This window comes from Camponotus floridanus, unplaced genomic scaffold (genome assembly GCF_003227725.1).
Source record: "Camponotus floridanus strain SB8 unplaced genomic scaffold, Cflo_v7.5 scaffold5, whole genome shotgun sequence".
NCBI classification, from domain to species: Eukaryota; Metazoa; Arthropoda; class Insecta; order Hymenoptera; family Formicidae; genus Camponotus; species Camponotus floridanus.
In genome coordinates, this window is record NW_020229658.1 from 3222314 (window position 1) to 3241822 (window position 19509).

At 33.8% G+C, this 19509-nt stretch overlaps 4 protein-coding genes across 4 annotated transcripts; 2 read left to right on the plus strand and 2 right to left on the minus strand.

Moving 5' to 3' along the window:
• Positions 1-92: 92 nt before the first annotated feature.
• On the minus strand, positions 93-10272 carry LOC105252598 (tyrosine-protein phosphatase 69D). Its single transcript, XM_011260053.3, has 11 exons — positions 9687-10272; positions 6623-6931; positions 5943-6530; positions 5351-5644; positions 4977-5236; positions 4096-4897; positions 3771-4017; positions 2418-3429; positions 1614-1901; positions 627-1055; positions 93-429 (listed from the first exon to the last, which is right to left on the minus strand). Exons 1-11 carry the CDS (start codon positions 9823-9825, stop codon positions 349-351), a joined length of 4449 nt encoding a protein of 1482 aa, XP_011258355.2. The 5' UTR covers positions 9826-10272; the 3' UTR covers positions 93-348.
• Positions 10273-11149: 877 nt separating this feature from the next.
• On the plus strand, positions 11150-12330 carry LOC105252600 (ER membrane protein complex subunit 3). Its single transcript, XM_011260057.3, has 3 exons — positions 11150-11415; positions 11503-11759; positions 11891-12330. Exons 1-3 carry the CDS (start codon positions 11267-11269, stop codon positions 12262-12264), a joined length of 780 nt encoding a protein of 259 aa, XP_011258359.1. The 5' UTR covers positions 11150-11266; the 3' UTR covers positions 12265-12330.
• Positions 12331-12470: 140 nt separating this feature from the next.
• Positions 12471-14460, minus strand: LOC105252601 (deaminated glutathione amidase). The gene is made up of 6 exons (XM_011260058.3): positions 14113-14460; positions 13749-13890; positions 13501-13656; positions 13207-13410; positions 12929-13141; positions 12471-12770 (listed from the first exon to the last, which is right to left on the minus strand). Exons 1-6 carry the CDS (start codon positions 14148-14150, stop codon positions 12618-12620), a joined length of 906 nt encoding a protein of 301 aa, XP_011258360.1. The 5' UTR covers positions 14151-14460; the 3' UTR covers positions 12471-12617.
• A 254-nt stretch (positions 14461-14714) lies between these two features.
• LOC105252602 (exocyst complex component 1) lies at positions 14715-19225 on the plus strand. Its single transcript, XM_011260059.3, has 12 exons — positions 14715-14884; positions 15409-15947; positions 16058-16212; positions 16303-16530; positions 16616-16852; positions 16948-17188; positions 17358-17575; positions 17639-17829; positions 17930-18297; positions 18410-18555; positions 18641-18835; positions 19002-19225. Exons 2-12 carry the CDS (start codon positions 15500-15502, stop codon positions 19152-19154), a joined length of 2580 nt encoding a protein of 859 aa, XP_011258361.1. The 5' UTR covers positions 14715-14884; positions 15409-15499; the 3' UTR covers positions 19155-19225.
• The last annotated feature ends 284 nt before the right edge of the window (positions 19226-19509 follow it).

The following is a 19509-nucleotide window of genomic DNA, read 5'->3' on the forward strand; positions in this document are numbered from 1 at the left end:
CGGTTTCCAGTTAATCTCCGATAATGTTCCTCTTCCAACTTCTCTCTTCTAAAGTTAACTTATGATCAGCATATGTAAAATCTGCTGATGTATTATGTACAAGTAATCTTCGGATTCGCGTGCGAATCCATGTTGTGCGTCGCAATAGCCTTAATAGCGATGATGATGACGAGGAAAATGATGATAATGATGTCAGATTCTTCATCGAGTACTTGTTCATCTTTGGTTGGGGCAATGTATGTTTGCTTCGTGGATTTTCAGACACTCGTCACAGAACTTGTTTTCACACACATGTCCGCTTAAAACAGAGTATTTAGAACAATCTAATCTTGCTTATGCTTTTAAATATTATGACACAGATTCGTCGTCAGCCAAATTGTGAAGATCTGAGTAATTCACGATAGCGCGATGAAGAAACTCGTATTGCGCCTGTAACATGCATGTGCAATAATAAATGTTATGGAAAACAAAATTATAATATGTGGTATCTAATTACAATTATTCTTAAATCTATAATCTGATAGATAATAGCATCATCAGTGAATAGCAAAGATTCTTTGCTCTCATTTTTTTATACATAAATTTCTTAATATAAAAAGAAGAGCAATCATCATCGAATTACTTACGAAAGTGCTGATCATGCCATGTCGCTGAGAGCGCAATTTCTTCGTCGTCGTGAAAATATCCACGCGCTTCTCGGTGCGCAACTGCTGGACTAATATGCTAAGCGCAACGAACATGGAACTCCGATCTGATCCGTAACTGCAGTGCACTACCAATGAACCATTTGTCTCGGTGTCATTCGTCAGCGTCTGATCCACCAGCTCGATGAGACCGCGTGTTACTTCAGGTACTTCGCCTTCCACCGTTGGCCAGCCGTGATACTGATACTGCTTTACGACCCCGTTTTCATCAGTCTTAGTATTCACAATGTTAAATTCACGACGCGTGTAGTACGGACAACTTTCACTGTGTATATAACGGACTTGTATATGATCGTAATTAGTCTCATCATCTGGCCAGTAGCGTGGACATTTTCGTGGGCCTTCGTTTAACTAGAAAAGATATTAGTTGTTTTATATGTATCCTATATACTTGTGATGTTATCTTACAATCCTGAATTTAAAATTTAATTATTCTTTCTAAGAAAATATATATTTATAGTTATATCTTATATTATTAAGATCGGGGACTCTGTCTTTATCTTTTTCACCCGATTGTACAGAATTTGATATTTTTTTATATCATAATAATAATAATATTATACAGTACGAGAAATCTTACTTTTAAAGAGAAATTGATCGCTTATTGAAGAAAATCATTTATACTACATCAATTATTCAGATTTCATTTAGAGTAACGTATTAACAAAAACTTATTACAAACAAAAAGTTTATACAGGAAAAAATATATCGTGCATTAACTTCTTAAAAATTTTTTGTATGAAACTGCATACCAAATATTGTATTAACGCAATATTCATACATTTATATATAAATTCTTGTAAAAATTAGACAAATCTGAAAATGCATTTTTTTCTTGTTAAATGTAATAAATAAAAATAAGAGAAAAATAAAAATCAGAACAAATAAAAATAAAACATATAAACTTACATCAGATAACATGACTATTGTGGAAATACATTGTTCCGAGATCATTCGCCAGAAGTCCGTTATAGTAGTTTCTAGTGGATCCTGCGTAATGACAAACGACTCCGAATTATCATAGCCTTCGATGAATGATGCGTTAATGTACGTCGAATGTTCTCTGCCTGGGACGGGGGTGAGAATTACACGATTTCTATCGTATGGTATCACCAGTTCGCTTCTATTTTTTGTTCTATTCTCCTCTCCGCCGCCGACGGAGAAAGATTTACGATCTTCCAATACGGAACTGATTTTCTGCAAACAATAATTATATATATTATATAACATGAAAAAAAATGTTTATTTCGAAATTGTATTAAGAGAATTGTATTTTATACTTCAGTCTTTATATTCTCTTCACATTCGAATATTTTAAATATATTTACTATACATTATATTCTTTTGGTATAATTGGTTTTTAATCCATTCAATACACAAATATAATAAGTTATTAAAGCAATTGGAAGTTTAAAACAAAAACAAGGCAAAATACTGATGTAAATAATATTTTTTAAAAAATAATTTTTATATTTTATCTTGTAGATTATTTTCGAATAAAGAGACTAAATGTAAAAAAAAAATTAAAAATTATATTGAACAATTGATGAAATATACTTCAAGTAAAAATTTTAATTAATATAATATAACATACATAATATTTAAATAAATAATATATAAATTATTAAAATATGATTTATAAATTGTTTATGTATTTAGTCACATATTTTATTTAAAGCCTTCAAATTTCATGTGACTTGTATTGTAACTTACATCGTATTCCTCCTCCATTCTACATTTTTCCTTGCCATTGTCTCGCTGCCTGAGTTTGGCAACTGTGGTCTTGAGTTGTGATGCTGGAATTTCCGTATCACCATATTGCGCCATTTCCATGAGCGCACGATAGATAAAGATGTACTGTTTAAGAGATTGCACGAGAAAGTTGCGCTGGTGCCGTAGATCGCATACAGTGTTGAAGATGGACACCTGACTTTCCTCAGCCAGCTGTTGCAACAAAGAATCCAATGCCACGAGCGTACCAGTGCGGCCTACACCGGCACTGCAATGCACCAGGATCGGTCCTTTCTCGAGCGAATATGCCTCGTTAACACGTTTGATGAAACGTAGGATCGCATGAGGATGTTCAGGTGCAACGAAGTCCTTCCATACGAGGAAGTGATACTGCACAATCGCGCGGGAATCGCGCTCACCTAGTCGTGTCATCTTCAGCTCGCGCACCACATAATCCGAGTAGGCGCGTTCCTTGACATGCTCTACCGTGATGTCACCAAAGTTCTTAGTCTCACGCTTGTCCGGCCAATACTTGGCGCATTTCGTCTTCGAGTACTCTTCGAGATTCGTTAGCATGAGTATTAGTTCAAGATGTTGCTCCCAAATCATACGCCAGTAATCGCACACGGTGTTCTCCATTGGGCCCTGGGCGCAGATAAATTTCTTGCGCTCTTTATAACCCAACACAAAGTTGGCGTTGATGTAATCAGAGCCGCAGATACCATCCATCTGAGCCAGACGCACTCTCGTCTGATCGTAACACTTGATATCTGGATAACGATTCTTGTAAAGATTCTCCTGTGCCTCGGATGCACGCGTCGTTCTATCTGTAAATCGGTCGGGTAAGAGTTCGAATTCGTGTTGGAAACCATAATCCGAGTCTCGATGGCGTTCCAAATATGCCTGCAACAATTCATTCTTGGGTATTGGCGGCATATCCGGCGGACTCGCTGCTACAAGCTGATGCCTGCTTCTCAGGCTTCTACAGAGATGTCTATAAGAGAAAAAACATTCATTAAATGTATATTGCTGCATTTTTTGGAAAGTATTTAACAATATTAATAATTCCTACGAGATATATATTTTTATAATTTATTTTGTTTTATGTTGTATTATATTTTTAAATTTTTATTTTAAAAGAAGAAGGTTTTTCATGATATAATTATTAAATAAGAAGCATCTATTATAAACGTACAACTTATATTATTAAAATAATCTACATAATATGAAATATTTTATCAAAATTTATCAGAATATATTGCACAATTTTTGTTATCTTTTAATAGGTAAAAACTTCTCTAATTGAGAAAAAAATTGTTCTTTTTTGTCACTCACCTGAAACTATTGCGCAGTGTTATGACTTCTTCTCTCTCTTGCGAACGTTTTGTAAATCTATATAGTAAGCAAAGTGCGATAAACAGAATCGTAAGGGTCAAGATAAGAGCGATGAAGAGTTGTATTATCATTTCTTTAATAGTAGTCGCCTGCGCGGCTGTTACGCTAAGAGGATCCACTCCACCATAAAGAGGATTGAAATAGTTGCTGTAAGCTGCTAGAAGCTGATCCCTCTGACTATCGTATACTATAAAATATCAAATGCATTATTAAACTTGTAACTTTTATGATAAGTATTCTACACGAATTTATCGATGATACGCACCGATAACTTCGATAAAACCAGTATAATTCGACGTTTCGTCAAGAAAGCCGTCGTAAGGTAACAATATATTGGATTCCCCACTGGATCCATCCACAGATGCCTTTTGAATGGGCAAGTCCTCTCGTTTCCGTCTCTCCGCTTTTTCAGTTGCATTAATAACCACCGGAATTGCCGTAGTTATGTCTATTTTCGCAGCAGTGCTGATAGTAGTTATTGCTGACGCGGTGGATGAGCTGGTAATCATGTTACCGCTGTTGCTGCTGCTTGCAGTTGTCGTCGATGATAACGTAGTTGTTGAAGTGATAGTGGTAGTGCTGCTCGCGTTGATTGAAACAGCAGTGGATGGGATTTCCGGGACAAAATATAACTGTGGTGCTGGTTTGGGTCTCAAACCGATGCACTTGTCGCACATCATGCCGCCCTTGGATGATTGACCGTCGCCGAGAAAGATCTCGCTCAACAACTGATCACTTTCGAATGTCTCGACGATATAAGCACCACCGCTCGGCGACTTATGGACATACTGATAAGAATACACCGAGATTTCTTCGGGCGGCGGCAGATCACGGACCATTCTCTGCAGCGATAGTTTCACCACATAGATGCGATAGCAGCAGATAGGGCCATTCCGCTCAGAGATACGCGGTAGATAGAGTTTGAACAATTGTCGACCCTGACTTTCGACCTTTCGCCAGGTGCGCAAATTCATGCTCTCGCGATCTGGAACCGTGACCGGTGTCGTGCAATTTCCTATGGCGTCCTTGCCAGGAGTGCGAGACCTAGTTACTCCGTGTACCCGAACCTTTAATAATTTATTATTAAAAATTTATATAATTTATTTTAAAATTTTATTTTAAAATCAGATTAATTAACTTATGTACCGTGTAATTTGTATTGGGAGGTATTTGATTGTATCGCGTGTTATTCCTTTTATAAACGCTCCAACTGGGTGGTTCAAAGTTATCAATATCTAAACGTCCCATGTCGTTTTTGTACTTCGCCACGCCGTTCAATTGTATATTGTAGCGCTGTATAATGCCATTCGGCTTTTCCGGAGGTTTCCACGTAATGGACATGAAACTGGAGCTGCTTATATTGTCATAGCGGCAAATAACGACGAGATTTTTCGGAGGACTAGCCACTATAAAAGAGAAAAGAATTTAGAGGCGATTTTATCACACTTAGCTCAAAATATATATTTTTTTACGTTTTTATATATATATATATATATATATATATATATTTTACCAATTACCTCCATCCAATGTCGTGCCATTTACTTCAACGCTCCAATTGCCACATTGCCTCGTGTATTCGCTGCAGGCGGCTATCTTGAATTTATACGTGGTCGCCGGATCGAGATTCACGAACGCGTACACGGTGAACGGTTGAGCAGGATACACCGCTTCTCTTTTTTGCTCGGCGTGAGTAGCTATCAAATTATAATAATGCACGTGTTCCTTCAAATCCGACGGCGGTAGAGTCCAACCTATCGTGATCGAATTCTCTGTCACGCCATTCACGGATACTTTCGGCACAAACACCGGGTCTGTAATATATTTGTTATGCCATATTAAATAAAATAATATAAAATTATATTTTAAATGTATATTTACATGTTTTTAAAAAAGAGCTATTTTATACATTTCTTGCCACAATTGTAAGAAAAAAGATTATAACATTTTTAATGACTATATATTAATAATTTTAGGATAATTATTTCAATTATCAAAATTAAAGATTATCAAATTAAATTTAAATTATTTAAATTTGTTAAACTAAAATTCAATATAAATACTGAATAATAAACTAAGAGAAGAAATTTGCGTTATTCTTTACTAAAATACCTTTTTCAAGCGTAGTGATCCATCGTGGATCCAATTGCATATACGATGAACCTACGGCATTGGTAGCACTGATACCGATTTGGTACGCGGTCCCACTTTCGAATCCCTTGAGAACATAACTCGAATTACCGCCGCCGATCTGCTCAGCGTAGTACTGTCGTTGATCTGTACCGTTCTTCATATGCTGAATAAAGTATTTCTTGATCGGTTCATTACCATCATTGACGGTCCAATTTAAAAATATACTCCCAGCGCCGACCGCTTTCATGAAATCTATGCTGACTTTAGGCACATCAATGACGAACAAATGTGCCACGGCGCTCACTATCCCATTGTAATCGTTCGCCTGACATACGTACGTGCCATTGTCCTTACGCGCCAGACTCTTAAACTCCAAGATTAAGACGGCATAGGTTTCATTTATCCATGTGACGGCAGTAATATCCTTCAAGTGCTCGCTGCTCTCTGAATCATTCCCTTTTAACCAAGTAAATTGAGATAATGGATAACCATGTATGTGGCACGTCAAGTTTGTCGCTTCCATTACTTTCGCTCTCACATCCCCGCCAGATGTTATTTTGCCGGGTTCTGGAAGAAATGATATTTTAAGAGATGATTATTTTATCGCACAATCCTAAACGAGAGAAAGATATTTAAATTAGCAGGTTCATATTATATACCTATCACTCTGATATGAATGTTTTTCTCGAGCGATTCGCCGTCGATGGTCTGGGCGGAACATTTGTAGTCGCCTGTATCGTTCCTACTGGCCTTCTTTATATCTAATCGTCCAGCGTTCACGAGATTGTCCTTGATGGTAGTAAGATTCCTGTCATCGGTGCTCCACCAGACGTAACCTGGCACGTTGAGCTCACATATTAGCGACGGTGTGCTACCTGCCTCTATGCCCTCCATATCCTGGGATGATCGGATTTTTAGCGACGCTGTCCACTTTTCGGTTTTCAATTCTGATTCCAGTTTATTTATATCTACCGTAGAAAAATATATCATTCTTCATAAATATAAATTTTTTTTAAACATTTTTTTATATAATAAAACATATATATACTACATATATATACTACATATATATATTATATAATAAAATCAGAGATTTCTCAATTTGTGGTATATAAAAATTTATTTCCAAGAACTCTTATTTTTTTATAGAATAATTTAACAGAAAAGACACGAACAACATGTACATAATTGGATAAATTATAATTCTAACTCAACTATTCATTTTAAAAAGCTAGATAGATCGGCACTAAATAGTAAACATGAATGTTTCTTGCGTCGAAGATAATTGTCAGTTAGCTGGAATTAATTAAACCGGAATTAAGTTCTTCGCCGAAGCGTGAAGCGAGTTCTCTCTGTCCGCTTATGAGTTATTTGACTCATTGGACGGGACAATGATAGTCACACTTTCCTCGTTTCAAAAACAAGATAATAATAGATGGAATATATATATATATATATATATATATATATATATATATATTAATAATAAAAAAATAGAAAATTCACAATTATTTTATAAAGCTTTCTAATAATTTCTAATAGTTGTAGATTTGTAAAAAATTGTATGTCTAAATATTCAACTTATCAATTTTTTATTCATTATTTAACGTTTTATTTTAAAGAAATTTTTTTTGGAATATTTTACATTCTATGAATTTTTTATATATTCTTTTTTTAATATAAAGATTATGATTCGGATTGTAACAACTTTAATTTCTTATTTTATTTCAGTTTCATTTATTTTCATGTTAAACTTATTAAACTTCTTCTGATTATCTTTATCTTTTGGATGCAATTGCTGGACCTACATTCTTTGATTGCGTATATTATTACATCATACATCACACAAGTAGTCATATCAATAATAAACAATATAACAGTCATATCAATAATAAACAATATAACAGTCTTAAAGTATAATTCCATTAATTTTATTAATATAAATATGGGATTTTTTTTGTAAAATTTGTGTATTATTCCTTCCATTTTTTCATATCATTGTATAATTATCACACATGTGACTTAATTTTTATTGCAATATAATAAAATTATTGTAATCTAATAAATTATTGCAATCTAATAAAACTATTTTTTCTAAATCTTATATAATAATAATTAATATAATAATATAATAATAATTAATCAAAATACGAGGCAATTAAATATGTTATAAGTGATTATTGATTATTGGATTATGTCAATGACCATTGCCGCAATCAGAAACTAATTTATTTTATTTACAGATATCCTATATCCATTTGTGACTTAATTAATAATTTTATACATATATATATATATATATATATATATATATATATAAAATCTTTTTTATTTTCTTTTAATAACCATTTGTGACATACTTAATGACTTTCTCTCGTATTATATAAGCATGTATAAAATGTTTTTAAAGTCTTGCAATATCTGATGATGAGGCAGTAATGGATCTGAACAGTCCAACCGAGACAGATAAACGGAACGTGCTGCTTCGTAGCACCCACATTTCGGAAATGGAAAATAGTGACAGCGGTGAATCGTTCCCGCGTTGGGAACAGCGTTAACGATTGACGAGGAAGTAGCAAAAGCGATTTGCGGAAGAATAATGGAAGCGGTTTGCGGAGGAGCAGCGGAAGCGGCCGGCGAGAGAACTTCGTGATAATTTTTCTCGACAACCACCTGACACATCATCGATGCGAAAAACCGTGCACATCATGAATGGATCGATTATAATTTCGGTCGACTTGATTGTCTACGCGAAAAGGAGGTCGTGGATGGATCAGATTAATTAAATAGCGACGAGTACACTCGGTTTCGAGATAAATGTTAACGTCAGCTGGAATTAATGAACCAGAACGTTGGTCAAATTTTATTATATTAACAATAGTTTAATTTGTAGTAATTCTAAATCTGCTTTTGCCACGTTTTTCGTAGATTTAATATATCTCTAAAATATTGACCAATTAAAACATTATAAAATATTGAGAATAAAATATGGTGTTTTGTTAATTGTAAGTATAACTTTTAAACGACGTACAAAACGAGAAAAAAATTACGAACAATTATGATTCTAAATTAAGATTCTAAAACGATTTTAAATCGAGATGTCATATCAGCAATCTCTTTTACCTTAAAATTACGTGACAGATTGTTTTTCCAAACTACATTTATATATACATTTTCATGATTTCGATTACAGATAAAATTATTGCTGTTACAAACAATTACAAATATGCTATCATCTTCCGTCTTAAAAAATTAATCTATTAAAAACAGAGTATCAAATTCACGTAGCAGATACCAGCGCCAATCCATTATCGAAATTCAATCCTAAACGTTAGCCTTTCAGATATACATACATTTTCCCCTTCTCTACCCCCATTTTTTACAAAAAAAAAAAAAAACAATCTAATGAGTGAGCAAAAATATTTGCAAATATTAAAATCCGGAAGCTGTAACAATTGCGAACGGAATCTTTATCGGCATCTTTAGATTCGCTCACGAAACGATAGACGAAAGAAAATTCACGCGTAGATCCGATCGAGGATATTGTCCAATTCGAACGTCTAGTGGACAACAACTGAAGAGAAACAACGATTTTGAAAATTCGCCGTTCGATATATACAGTCTCCAAGACGCTTCTCACGCTGACTCTCGTTACAGCGCGCCCTGTCCTTTCCGCCCTTTCTTACCAAGAAAAGACACGCGCCGTCTGACTGGCTGACTCACCGGATTCGAGGCCGGCCGCGCCGAGCACGAGGAGGCAGAAGAGCAGCGGCGCCAGCGACCGCGCGCCCGACGTAACACCGCTGCCCCTGTTCCGGGATAACATGGCGGTCGTGATAGCCGGTCGGACGGGTATGCGCATCGACGTCGGGTCTTCGAATTCGCCTTTCCCGGCCTGGGTAGCGCCTGGGCCACCCCCCTTCTCTCGCTGACCCTGCCCTTCCTACGCCCGCCGTCCTCGTCCCTGCGTACGGCGATCCTCTCCCTTCTCGGGAGCACCGTTTCCTCGATACCGCCCTCTCACAGGCCCATGATGCACAGGTCCGAGATGCGTCGTCGCCGAGATGTGTGCGTTGTCGGTGATCGCGGGCGGCTCACTCGATCATTACTCGCGATACGAAGACGAGGATACACGTCGTGTCCCGGGTACGCGTTCCTGCGGAATTTATCGACGCGGGGCACTTTGACGGAATGCTGGCGACCGAACGGCGGATTACCTCCTCGCTTCGTAACCGTCAGTAATGGTGCGTCGGGGAAACTGTGAGAGAAACTGAATCACATCACGCGCAAGCCAACGCGCCGACGATAAACGATGACGCGAGGGGGAGCGGAACCGGCGGAACCTCTCTCTCTCTCTTTCTCTCTCGCAACCACTGTGCGCAATGACAGATGACAGCACCCTCTCGCAAAGATGACGCGGACCGCTCGCTATGTTTGTTTAGCATCTGTAGATACTTTAGACACTTGCCGATAAGATTCTTTTTTCCATTTCCTAAACTCGTTTCGGGTCAGCAAAGAGATAGAATTGCTGCTACCTAATTTGTAAGCAGAAAGCTTGAGAGAAAGGACAGGGCTATTTAAAGAAGTCAAATAGATCTTCCAATGGATGACACTTGTTACCTTGATTGCTTCTAAAATACTACATCAGCTGATACATCGATGCTGTCATCGTTGTTTATTATTTCCTTCGTTTGTAATTTTCCCTCAATGGTGACATTTTTGTTTGTCACACCATATTCTTCATACTCTCACTACACTTGCGATACACGAATAAATCAAAAAATGAAACACAGACGGTCGCTTGTTGCATCGCGTGAGATGTTTGATATCTGACGCGCGACGCGATATTTTGATCTTTCTCTGAAAAATAAATGAATGAACTACAATTTTGACAATTTCACGTCGATGAATGAATCGTAACATCGTCACTTAATTTCGCTCGATACGCGATAAATACAAAGATAAATGAATTTTTTGTCACAAAGTTGCCGCTATATATTTTAAAATTTATCATAAGTCATAGTCATAAACATACAAAAAGTATAGATGGCATCGTGAGATAGTTGAATGATATCTGATTGGCCACAGGAACTCCTGATTGATCAATCTAGTAAAAAAACCCTAAACACGGGATATTGTGATTGGTTGTGAGCGATCGTAACGTGGAGATGTTTATCTATTGTTATTTACAAGTCTATGGTTGTAGCATTAAGCGAAAGAATCGTGGAGCAGCGATGAAATTTATTCCACGTCGTCCCGTACCTTGTTTTGATTTTCGCAAATAGATTTATGCGAGAGAGACAATGGCAGAATTATTGTTGGATCCAAATATTCGAGGCTGGGTATTTTTACCTATAGTAGTAATCACTTTTCTCGTCGGTATAATCCGCCACTATGTTTCGATTCTGCTCGCTTCGCAGAAGAAGGTCGAACTTCATCAGGTGCAAGATAGGTAAACATTCATTTACATAATTATATGGATATCTAAAGTTTTTATTCACGAGAATATCATTCAACTATAATATTAAATATTTTGCAGTCAAGTCATGATACGCTCCAGGCTACTCAGGGAAAATGGACAATATATACCAAAAGTAGCTTTTATGACCAGGAGACATTTTTTTAATAATGAAGAGACTGGATATTTCAAGACTCAGAAGCGTGCTCCTGTCTCTCAAAATCCTATGACGGATCCAAATATGATGACTGATATGCTAAAGGGAAATGTGACCAATGTATTACCTATGGTACTAATTGGCGGTTGGATTAATTGGATGTTTTCTGGATTTGTAACAAGTATGTATTATATTTCAATATTGTTAAATATTTATTTGCATATATTTTGCATATTGTATATTTAATATTATAACTTGCTGAACTTTATGTAGATTATATATTATAAGAACAAATATATATTTTTCTTTTAGCTAAAGTACCATTTCCATTGACACTGCGTTTCAAACCAATGTTGCAACGAGGTATAGAATTAGTTACATTAGATGCAGCATGGGTTTCTTCAGCTTCGTGGTATTTCCTCAATGTATTTGGACTAAGATCCATTTATACACTTGTACTTGGTGAAAATAATGCCGCAGATACTACAAGATTAGTACAAGATCAAGTTTCGGGTGCTGCAATGTCCATGCCACCTGATCCAAAAGCAGCTTTCAAGTCTGAATGGGAAGCATTAGAGATTTGTGAACATAACTGGGCTTTGCAGGGAGTAGATGTCGAACTTGTGGGTATCCAACCAAAATCAGATACAGTTGACAATATATATCATCAAGGCAAAGCAAATTGAAGTTTAGTAATAAAATTTATTATGTAAATTCCAGAAAAATTTTATTTATATATTAAATAATTTTCTCACAGCGTTTATCTATTTAAAATATAATATATATTTTTTTTTATAAAAATAAAATCATAAAGTATAACAATATAGTTTGATTTTAAGAAATTGTGATAAAACAATCTCAAATATAAAATTAATAACGTATTATTTTACTCTAGATTTGTATTGGTTTTTATATACATATAAATCTATATATCAAAATTAATATATCCATTACTTAGACCCATTAATTACTTTAACTGTTTATTACTTTAACTGTTTCTACTTAGTAAATTCTTATGTTCATGTTAAGTAGATTCTTATCATTCCATACTGGGATATAAATCAATACGGCGATGCTTTTCGCATGGCATGTTTTTCCTGACTTGCTCCAATAGCGCAAGATCAATTTCTGCTATAGCAATACCCGTTTTTTCTGCACACTGTGCTATAACAGTGCCCCAAGGATCTACAATCTGAAAAAGAATAGATTCCAATTGTAGCTATGAATGTGTTATGAATTTTATTAATTCTAATTAATTAATAAATTAATTAATTAGAATTAATAAAATTCATAACACATTCATAGCTACAATTGGATTAATTTATAAGAGGAAACATATATGTTATTCACCATAGCATGACCCCAGCTCACTCTCTTTTTATTATGTGCGCCAGTTTGCGCCGCGGCTATGACATAACACTGATTCTCTACAGCTCGTGCTCGTAACATCACCTCCCAATGAGCGGCACCGGTTTGATATGTGAATGCCGACGGATAGGTGAGAATTTGCGCTCCCATATTCCGCAAAGTTAATGATAATTCGGGAAATCGCATATCATAACACTGATATCATTGTTAAGCATCAATATATGTTTTGTATCAGAGAAGAAAATTTGTTTTAAGGATACAATGCTCAGTGCAAGCTTGCCAATCGGTGTAAGCACAGGAGACACTATTTCGGTTCCTCTCAATACATAGTCTGATTCCATCAAACGTACTCCAGTATCCTTATTATCCATGTCAAACAAGTGTATTTTTCTGTATGCAGCTACCAAATGTCCCGTATTATTTATTAATATATGTGTGTTGTATATTTTTTCTGTATCATCTGACTAAAATAATTAGATAAAAAATGCTTTATATATTATTAAAAAAAAACATATATATGTATAAATTCATATAAAGAGAAACTAAAGTATTACAGCTTCATGAATTCCGCCTAAGGATAACCAGATGTCATTTTTAACAGCAATTTCTTTGTAAGATGTCACTGTCTGTCCAGTCAAAGGTTCAGCCATAGCGACAATATCCTTCTTATTATCTGCCAAATAATCACATGCTTCAGGGAAGAATGCTATCTATAAATATTTTATATATTTTTAAAACTTAAAAGAAATTATCATTATACAATACAGAATATTTAATATTATTCATTGATAAATATACATACTACAGCTGATCTACGTTTGGCCTCAGTTGCTAATTCAGTCACAACTTCTAAATTTTTTACTTTATCAGCTATTGATCGCATTTGACATACGGCAATTAGTGGATGTGCCATTGTGCTGATACAACGCTTGGTCCACTGTATACTAAAATGTAATAATTTTGTCATTTTTAAGCACAATGAAGAGAGATGAAACACTAAATAATTCTTGAATTTTGAGATTTCTTCAAGTATAATATAACAAAGTAAAATAGAGATCTATTCTCTACATATTTTTTTACTTATTTTGTGTATGTTATATATATATATATATATATATATATATATATTTTTTTTTTATCTAAAATTTGTGCTATCAATTTCTTACCTGTATTGTTGAGTGATAATGGACCAGGTGCGTCTCATTCTTATCGCATTTTTAATACATGTATGCTATCAAAAGTTTAAGGCCGGAATTCATAGTCCGATCTTATATTTATGATTGTCTTAAGCTCTCATTCCACCAATCAGTGGCTGCATTGTAGCTATTTGCCGGCCTAACTTATCTCTGGTATTACATATTATTCTTATCAACTTGCAAAGAGTTGACAATTTCTATGTATACATATAAAAAATTTTAGTAATGAAGAAGAATAGGTGTCTGTTACATTTACATTTTTCCTCTAAGTTTAGAATACATATCTATCAATATTTGTCATTTATTCTCAACAGAAAAATTATAACATATTTATGATTTACGATATGAATAGGCTATAGACTTATTCTATGGAATAGACTATTTATTATATTTATTATAACAGAGAGAACTATTTATTATAACAGAGAGACTATTTATTATATTTATTATAACAGAGAGAAAACTGAGATTGAGAAGTGTCACGATTTTGGATTTTGGATAATCAATACGCCCTCTATGGACATTAAAAACGTGGACATGAACTACGAAGCTAATGTCCACGTATCTTCTCAGGGGATAAAAGCGTGATACTCTTCTCTCACTCTTCTCTCTGTTTTGACAGATCTACTAATTTTGTAAATATAAAAGAAAAACTTTAATAATTTGTGTGCAATATAATTTAATTTATCAGAACCAGAAAAGTAACGACTGCTTGGTGTAAAGAATTTTAATAATTACTTATGTAAGTTTTATTCTATATCAGTAAGATATGTTTCTTTCAAATATAACCTTGCTTCTCTTATAACGTAATCAATACATTATACATTGTAATTAAATAATATTTGCGATTATTAATATTGTTAATTTTCTGATTTTATTCTATAATGTTAAATGGGCTTCATAACTTAATTTTTTGATATTACCTAAAAATATTCACATCCGTATCTTACAGTATTTATATAAGTTGGAATAAAGATTAATGCAGTTTTACAAAATTAGAAGTTTAATTATTAAACTACTTAATATTTAGGAGATAATCGCTTTTAATAAATTCTTATCTGAAGAAGATTAATCTTATTAATCTTATTAATCTTATTAAAAAAAAGAAAAATATATGTAATTATATGTAAATATATGTAAATATATGTAATATATGTAATTAGATTTTATCTTTAAAACCACTATATCACTTGATTAATTTTCCTTTATTTAATATATGTAATGTTATCTTGTTAATTGTTATCTTGTAATATTGTTAATAATTAGGATTCTTTAAAATGGAAAATGCAACATTTAAGTAATAACAAAAAACAAGAAAAGAGAATACAATAGGTTATATAGACAAAGCTCTCAAATCATGGCAGCCATTCGACATACTTTGCAAAGGGAAGTATTCACTCCTAGTGATGAAAAGCTGCTTAGTGTATGCTATGTGAGCAAAGCTTACAAGAAAAAGAAGATGAGCTTTTTATGCCTGGCTACAACGACAGATACACCAGGATCTCTTATATTATATCAAATAAAGAAGAATGACAAGAATATTTATAAAAAGAAACAATCATGGCCTCTGAGTGACATACAAATTGTAGATGGTGTTAAAAATGATTCCATGGATATAGAATTGCATATTGACAAAGTCTACAAATGGTCATCCACTACAGTACAAGAAAGGCGAACATTTATTAGTAATCTATATACTTATTCGTATAGTCTAGCTCAGAGGCCAGAATTTAAAAATTTTCCCAAAGAATGGTTGATTGATCCAATTGCATTAAAAGAGAGTGACAGCATCACATTTACACCTGGTATATTTATTACCTAATCTAATCAGATTAGAATGGCTGACATTTTAATATACATATAAAAAAATTTTAAATTCTTAATGTACTTTTGCATAATAGTGTAATAATTTTAGATCTTTTGGTATCACCTATTACTTCAGACTATCAATCTATCACTGAAAAGGAAGCTGCTGACTTAAAACAAATGATGGAGAATTGTGAATATGCTGTTTCCAATGCTGAACTTTTTATGGAAACTCTTTCAAAGGATTTATCTATTCTTGATGGGGTAAAATAATAACTTTTTTTATCACAAATACAGAAAATATTAAATTTATAATATTACTCTATAAAACTAATTTCATTATATCTTATATAGGAAAATGTGCACTCAGTTTTAGCATCAGAACAAAGAGTAACACAGCTAATGAACAGTATAGATGCTGCAATAATTGAAGCTTCTATTGTAGAAGCGCGATTAGCGACATATGATGAAGCATTAGGAAGAATAAGAGAAGTAATGGCTCGAGTTGGTCAGAAAAATCAGGCTATACATACAGCTAATAATAACGCCAGACTTTTATTAGATCAGTTAAATCTGGTCATTGTAAGTAAACAAGAATAATATAAAAAGATTATATTATAATTAAATAATTGTTATTTCTGTATTATAATATATAATTTTTTTCAAGTCGCAATTAGATATTTCTCCAACACATCAACGTACTCTGAATGAAGCTGAATTGCCAGGCGAAAGAGAAGAGCTTGGTCTTGCAGGTACAGCACTCTTAAAAGCAATCACAGCACCTCTTCCACCAGGCTTGGATAAACTGAGTGCTGTCACTGAACAAAAAAGACGGTTAGACAAGCTTAAAGCAAAATTCTCAGTTATTGTCGCTAGACATTTAAATAATCTTTTTATACATCTGGTAATTATTTAATTTTTCAACATTTTATATTTCTTCATGATGCTATTAAATGTAATTAACATAAGAACATTTCTAATTTCTTGATTGCATTTTAGGGTAATGATATTGGGGATGCATCGACAACCATGGCAGATCTAATTTTACCGACTCACCAAGGAGTTCATAACGAGCTTGTACCATACACTGAATTGATGCAATTGCTTAGAGCATTAGATAATAAAGCTTTTGTGTTGTTGACCAAAGTCTATACTGATACCATGAGCAAATTGTATAAGAGGGATCTAAAACGCTTCTTTGAAGAAGCTAAGAATAAACTTATTAACAAACGTCTACAAGGTACAACAATGGAATAATTTTTGCAGTAGAGCTCCGATCAGTAAATAAACGATAATAAATACTTGAAAATTTTAATGATTAGATTACAGCGAAAACGAACCGGTGCTCTATTGCCTAATCGTGCGCGCATCCTTAAATTTTATTTATTAGTAAGAAAATACGTTTTAAGTAAATACATCAAGGTCTAGCGGCCAAAAAGGTGAAGATCTGCTTAGCCCGGCGCCTATCTGTTTGCTGAGTGGCGAAATATGGACACCAGTGGACGAAGGTAATCTTCTGGATTCAGTCCTTGATTGTGTACTCTCGCAAATGCAGCCGGTGTGTCTCGCCGAGCAAGGATTCTGCGTTTCGTTTCTTCAATTGGACTCTGTTCTTTCGCCTTCCAAAGTAAGTATAAATTAATCAATAAATTCCCGTCCTAGCTTCTTTAAACGTGTTCGTTTATTACAGAGCAGTGAGATGGAGGAAATAGAAAATACGAGTAATGGTGCGGCAAGTCCAGGATCGGTGACTTCAACGGCGAGTAAAAGATTGGAGCGTCAAGTGAACGAGGACGTGCGTGCAACTATGGCTGCAATATTTCCATCATTAGAAACTGAATTGAACAACTTTATCGGCTTTCTGGACAAAATCGATAGCTTGTAAGTGTTTGAAAAAAATTTTTTTTATTCATAAAATTAATTGAAGTTTGTATTGAACGGCTTTATAAGCATTTTTTAAAAATAATTTTCTTATTTGCAGTTGGTGTATGTATGTGTTAGTGCGCTTGTCACAGCATGTTATGTCCGCTCAAGACACCGGCTCGTTTTTGTCAATGACGTTCGCATCTGCTCTGATTCACGTGAAACGAGCATTTGACAAGTTTATGCAGGCGCAGCTACAGTCCATATTATGCGATACGAAAGTCAATCGTCGGCACAAGTGCGGTATATTGCCATATATAGAGAATTTTGGGCCATTTGCGAGAACCGCAGAAAAAATCTTCCGTAACTCTGACAGGAAGGTCGATCTTGAAAAGTGGTATACGAAACTCGTGAGCACTATGTTCGAAGCTATCGTCATTCATAGCCGAGAACACCACAAGACACCGCAAGAAGTCATAAAGATGGGTAAAGAATATTGTAATTAATAATAAAATTGCTATTCGTATAATCCCAATCACTATTAATACTTATTTTTTTGTTGCTTATAATAATTAATATAATACTTGTTATTTTATAGAAAATTTTCATCATCTCTATGATCTTCTTTCGCAACTGAAAATTTCTGTATTGGATCATGAGCGGAAGGAAGCCAAACAGAAATACCAGGATGCACTTCGTGCTTATGTTACCCAATACTTTGGACGACCTCTTGAGAAACTTAATGTAAATTATTAAAATTACTTTTGTAATCATCAAAATTTATATAAATATCCAAATATATTAATAAAAAAATATGTTAATTTTTTAGCTTTTCTTTGAAGGCGTACAAGCCAAGGTAGGTGCTGGTGTGAAAGAATCCGAAGTCAGTTATCAGATGGCCTTCAGTAAACAAGAATTGCGACGCGTAGTGAAGGAATATCCCGCGAGAGAAGTTAAAAAAGGTTTAGAAAATCTATATCGAAAAGTTGAGAAACATCTATGTGAAGAAGAAAATTTGTTACAGGTAGAGTACAGGAGAGATATATTCACATTTTGATAATCACGATATAATTTTTTTCTTATAAATAAAAATTATTTTCAATTATTTGTATAATCAGTTATTGGATATTAATGTATTAATTGTATTTGTAATTTTAATTATTTCTATTTATCTATACACATGTCCATAGGTTGTTTGGCGCGAAATGCAAAACGAGTTCATTGCACAATACAGGAATATTGAAGAGCTCATACAACGTTGTTACCCAGATAGTAATGTGACACTAGAATTTACTATTCAAGATATTCTAGAATTCTTTTCAGAAATAGCACGTTCTCATTAACAAGTCAACAGAAAGTATTAAAATAAAAAATACAATTTGATTTATATAACTTAACTATATAATGATTATTATAATAAAAACAAACAATATAAACTTATAACTTTATATATATATATATATATATATATATATATATATATGTATATGTATATAAAGTAAAATATATACATATGTAAATGTAAATTTATGTAATACTCGAATAACAAAAAATAATTTAATGTTGCAGAGTTCTGAAATAGAAAATTTAATTTATTAGTTGCTATATACTATTCATATATTTTACTATACATTTTAGATATAAGCATGTTTTACTTGTTTCATTTATGTGATTTATGGACAAGATAAATATGTTTTG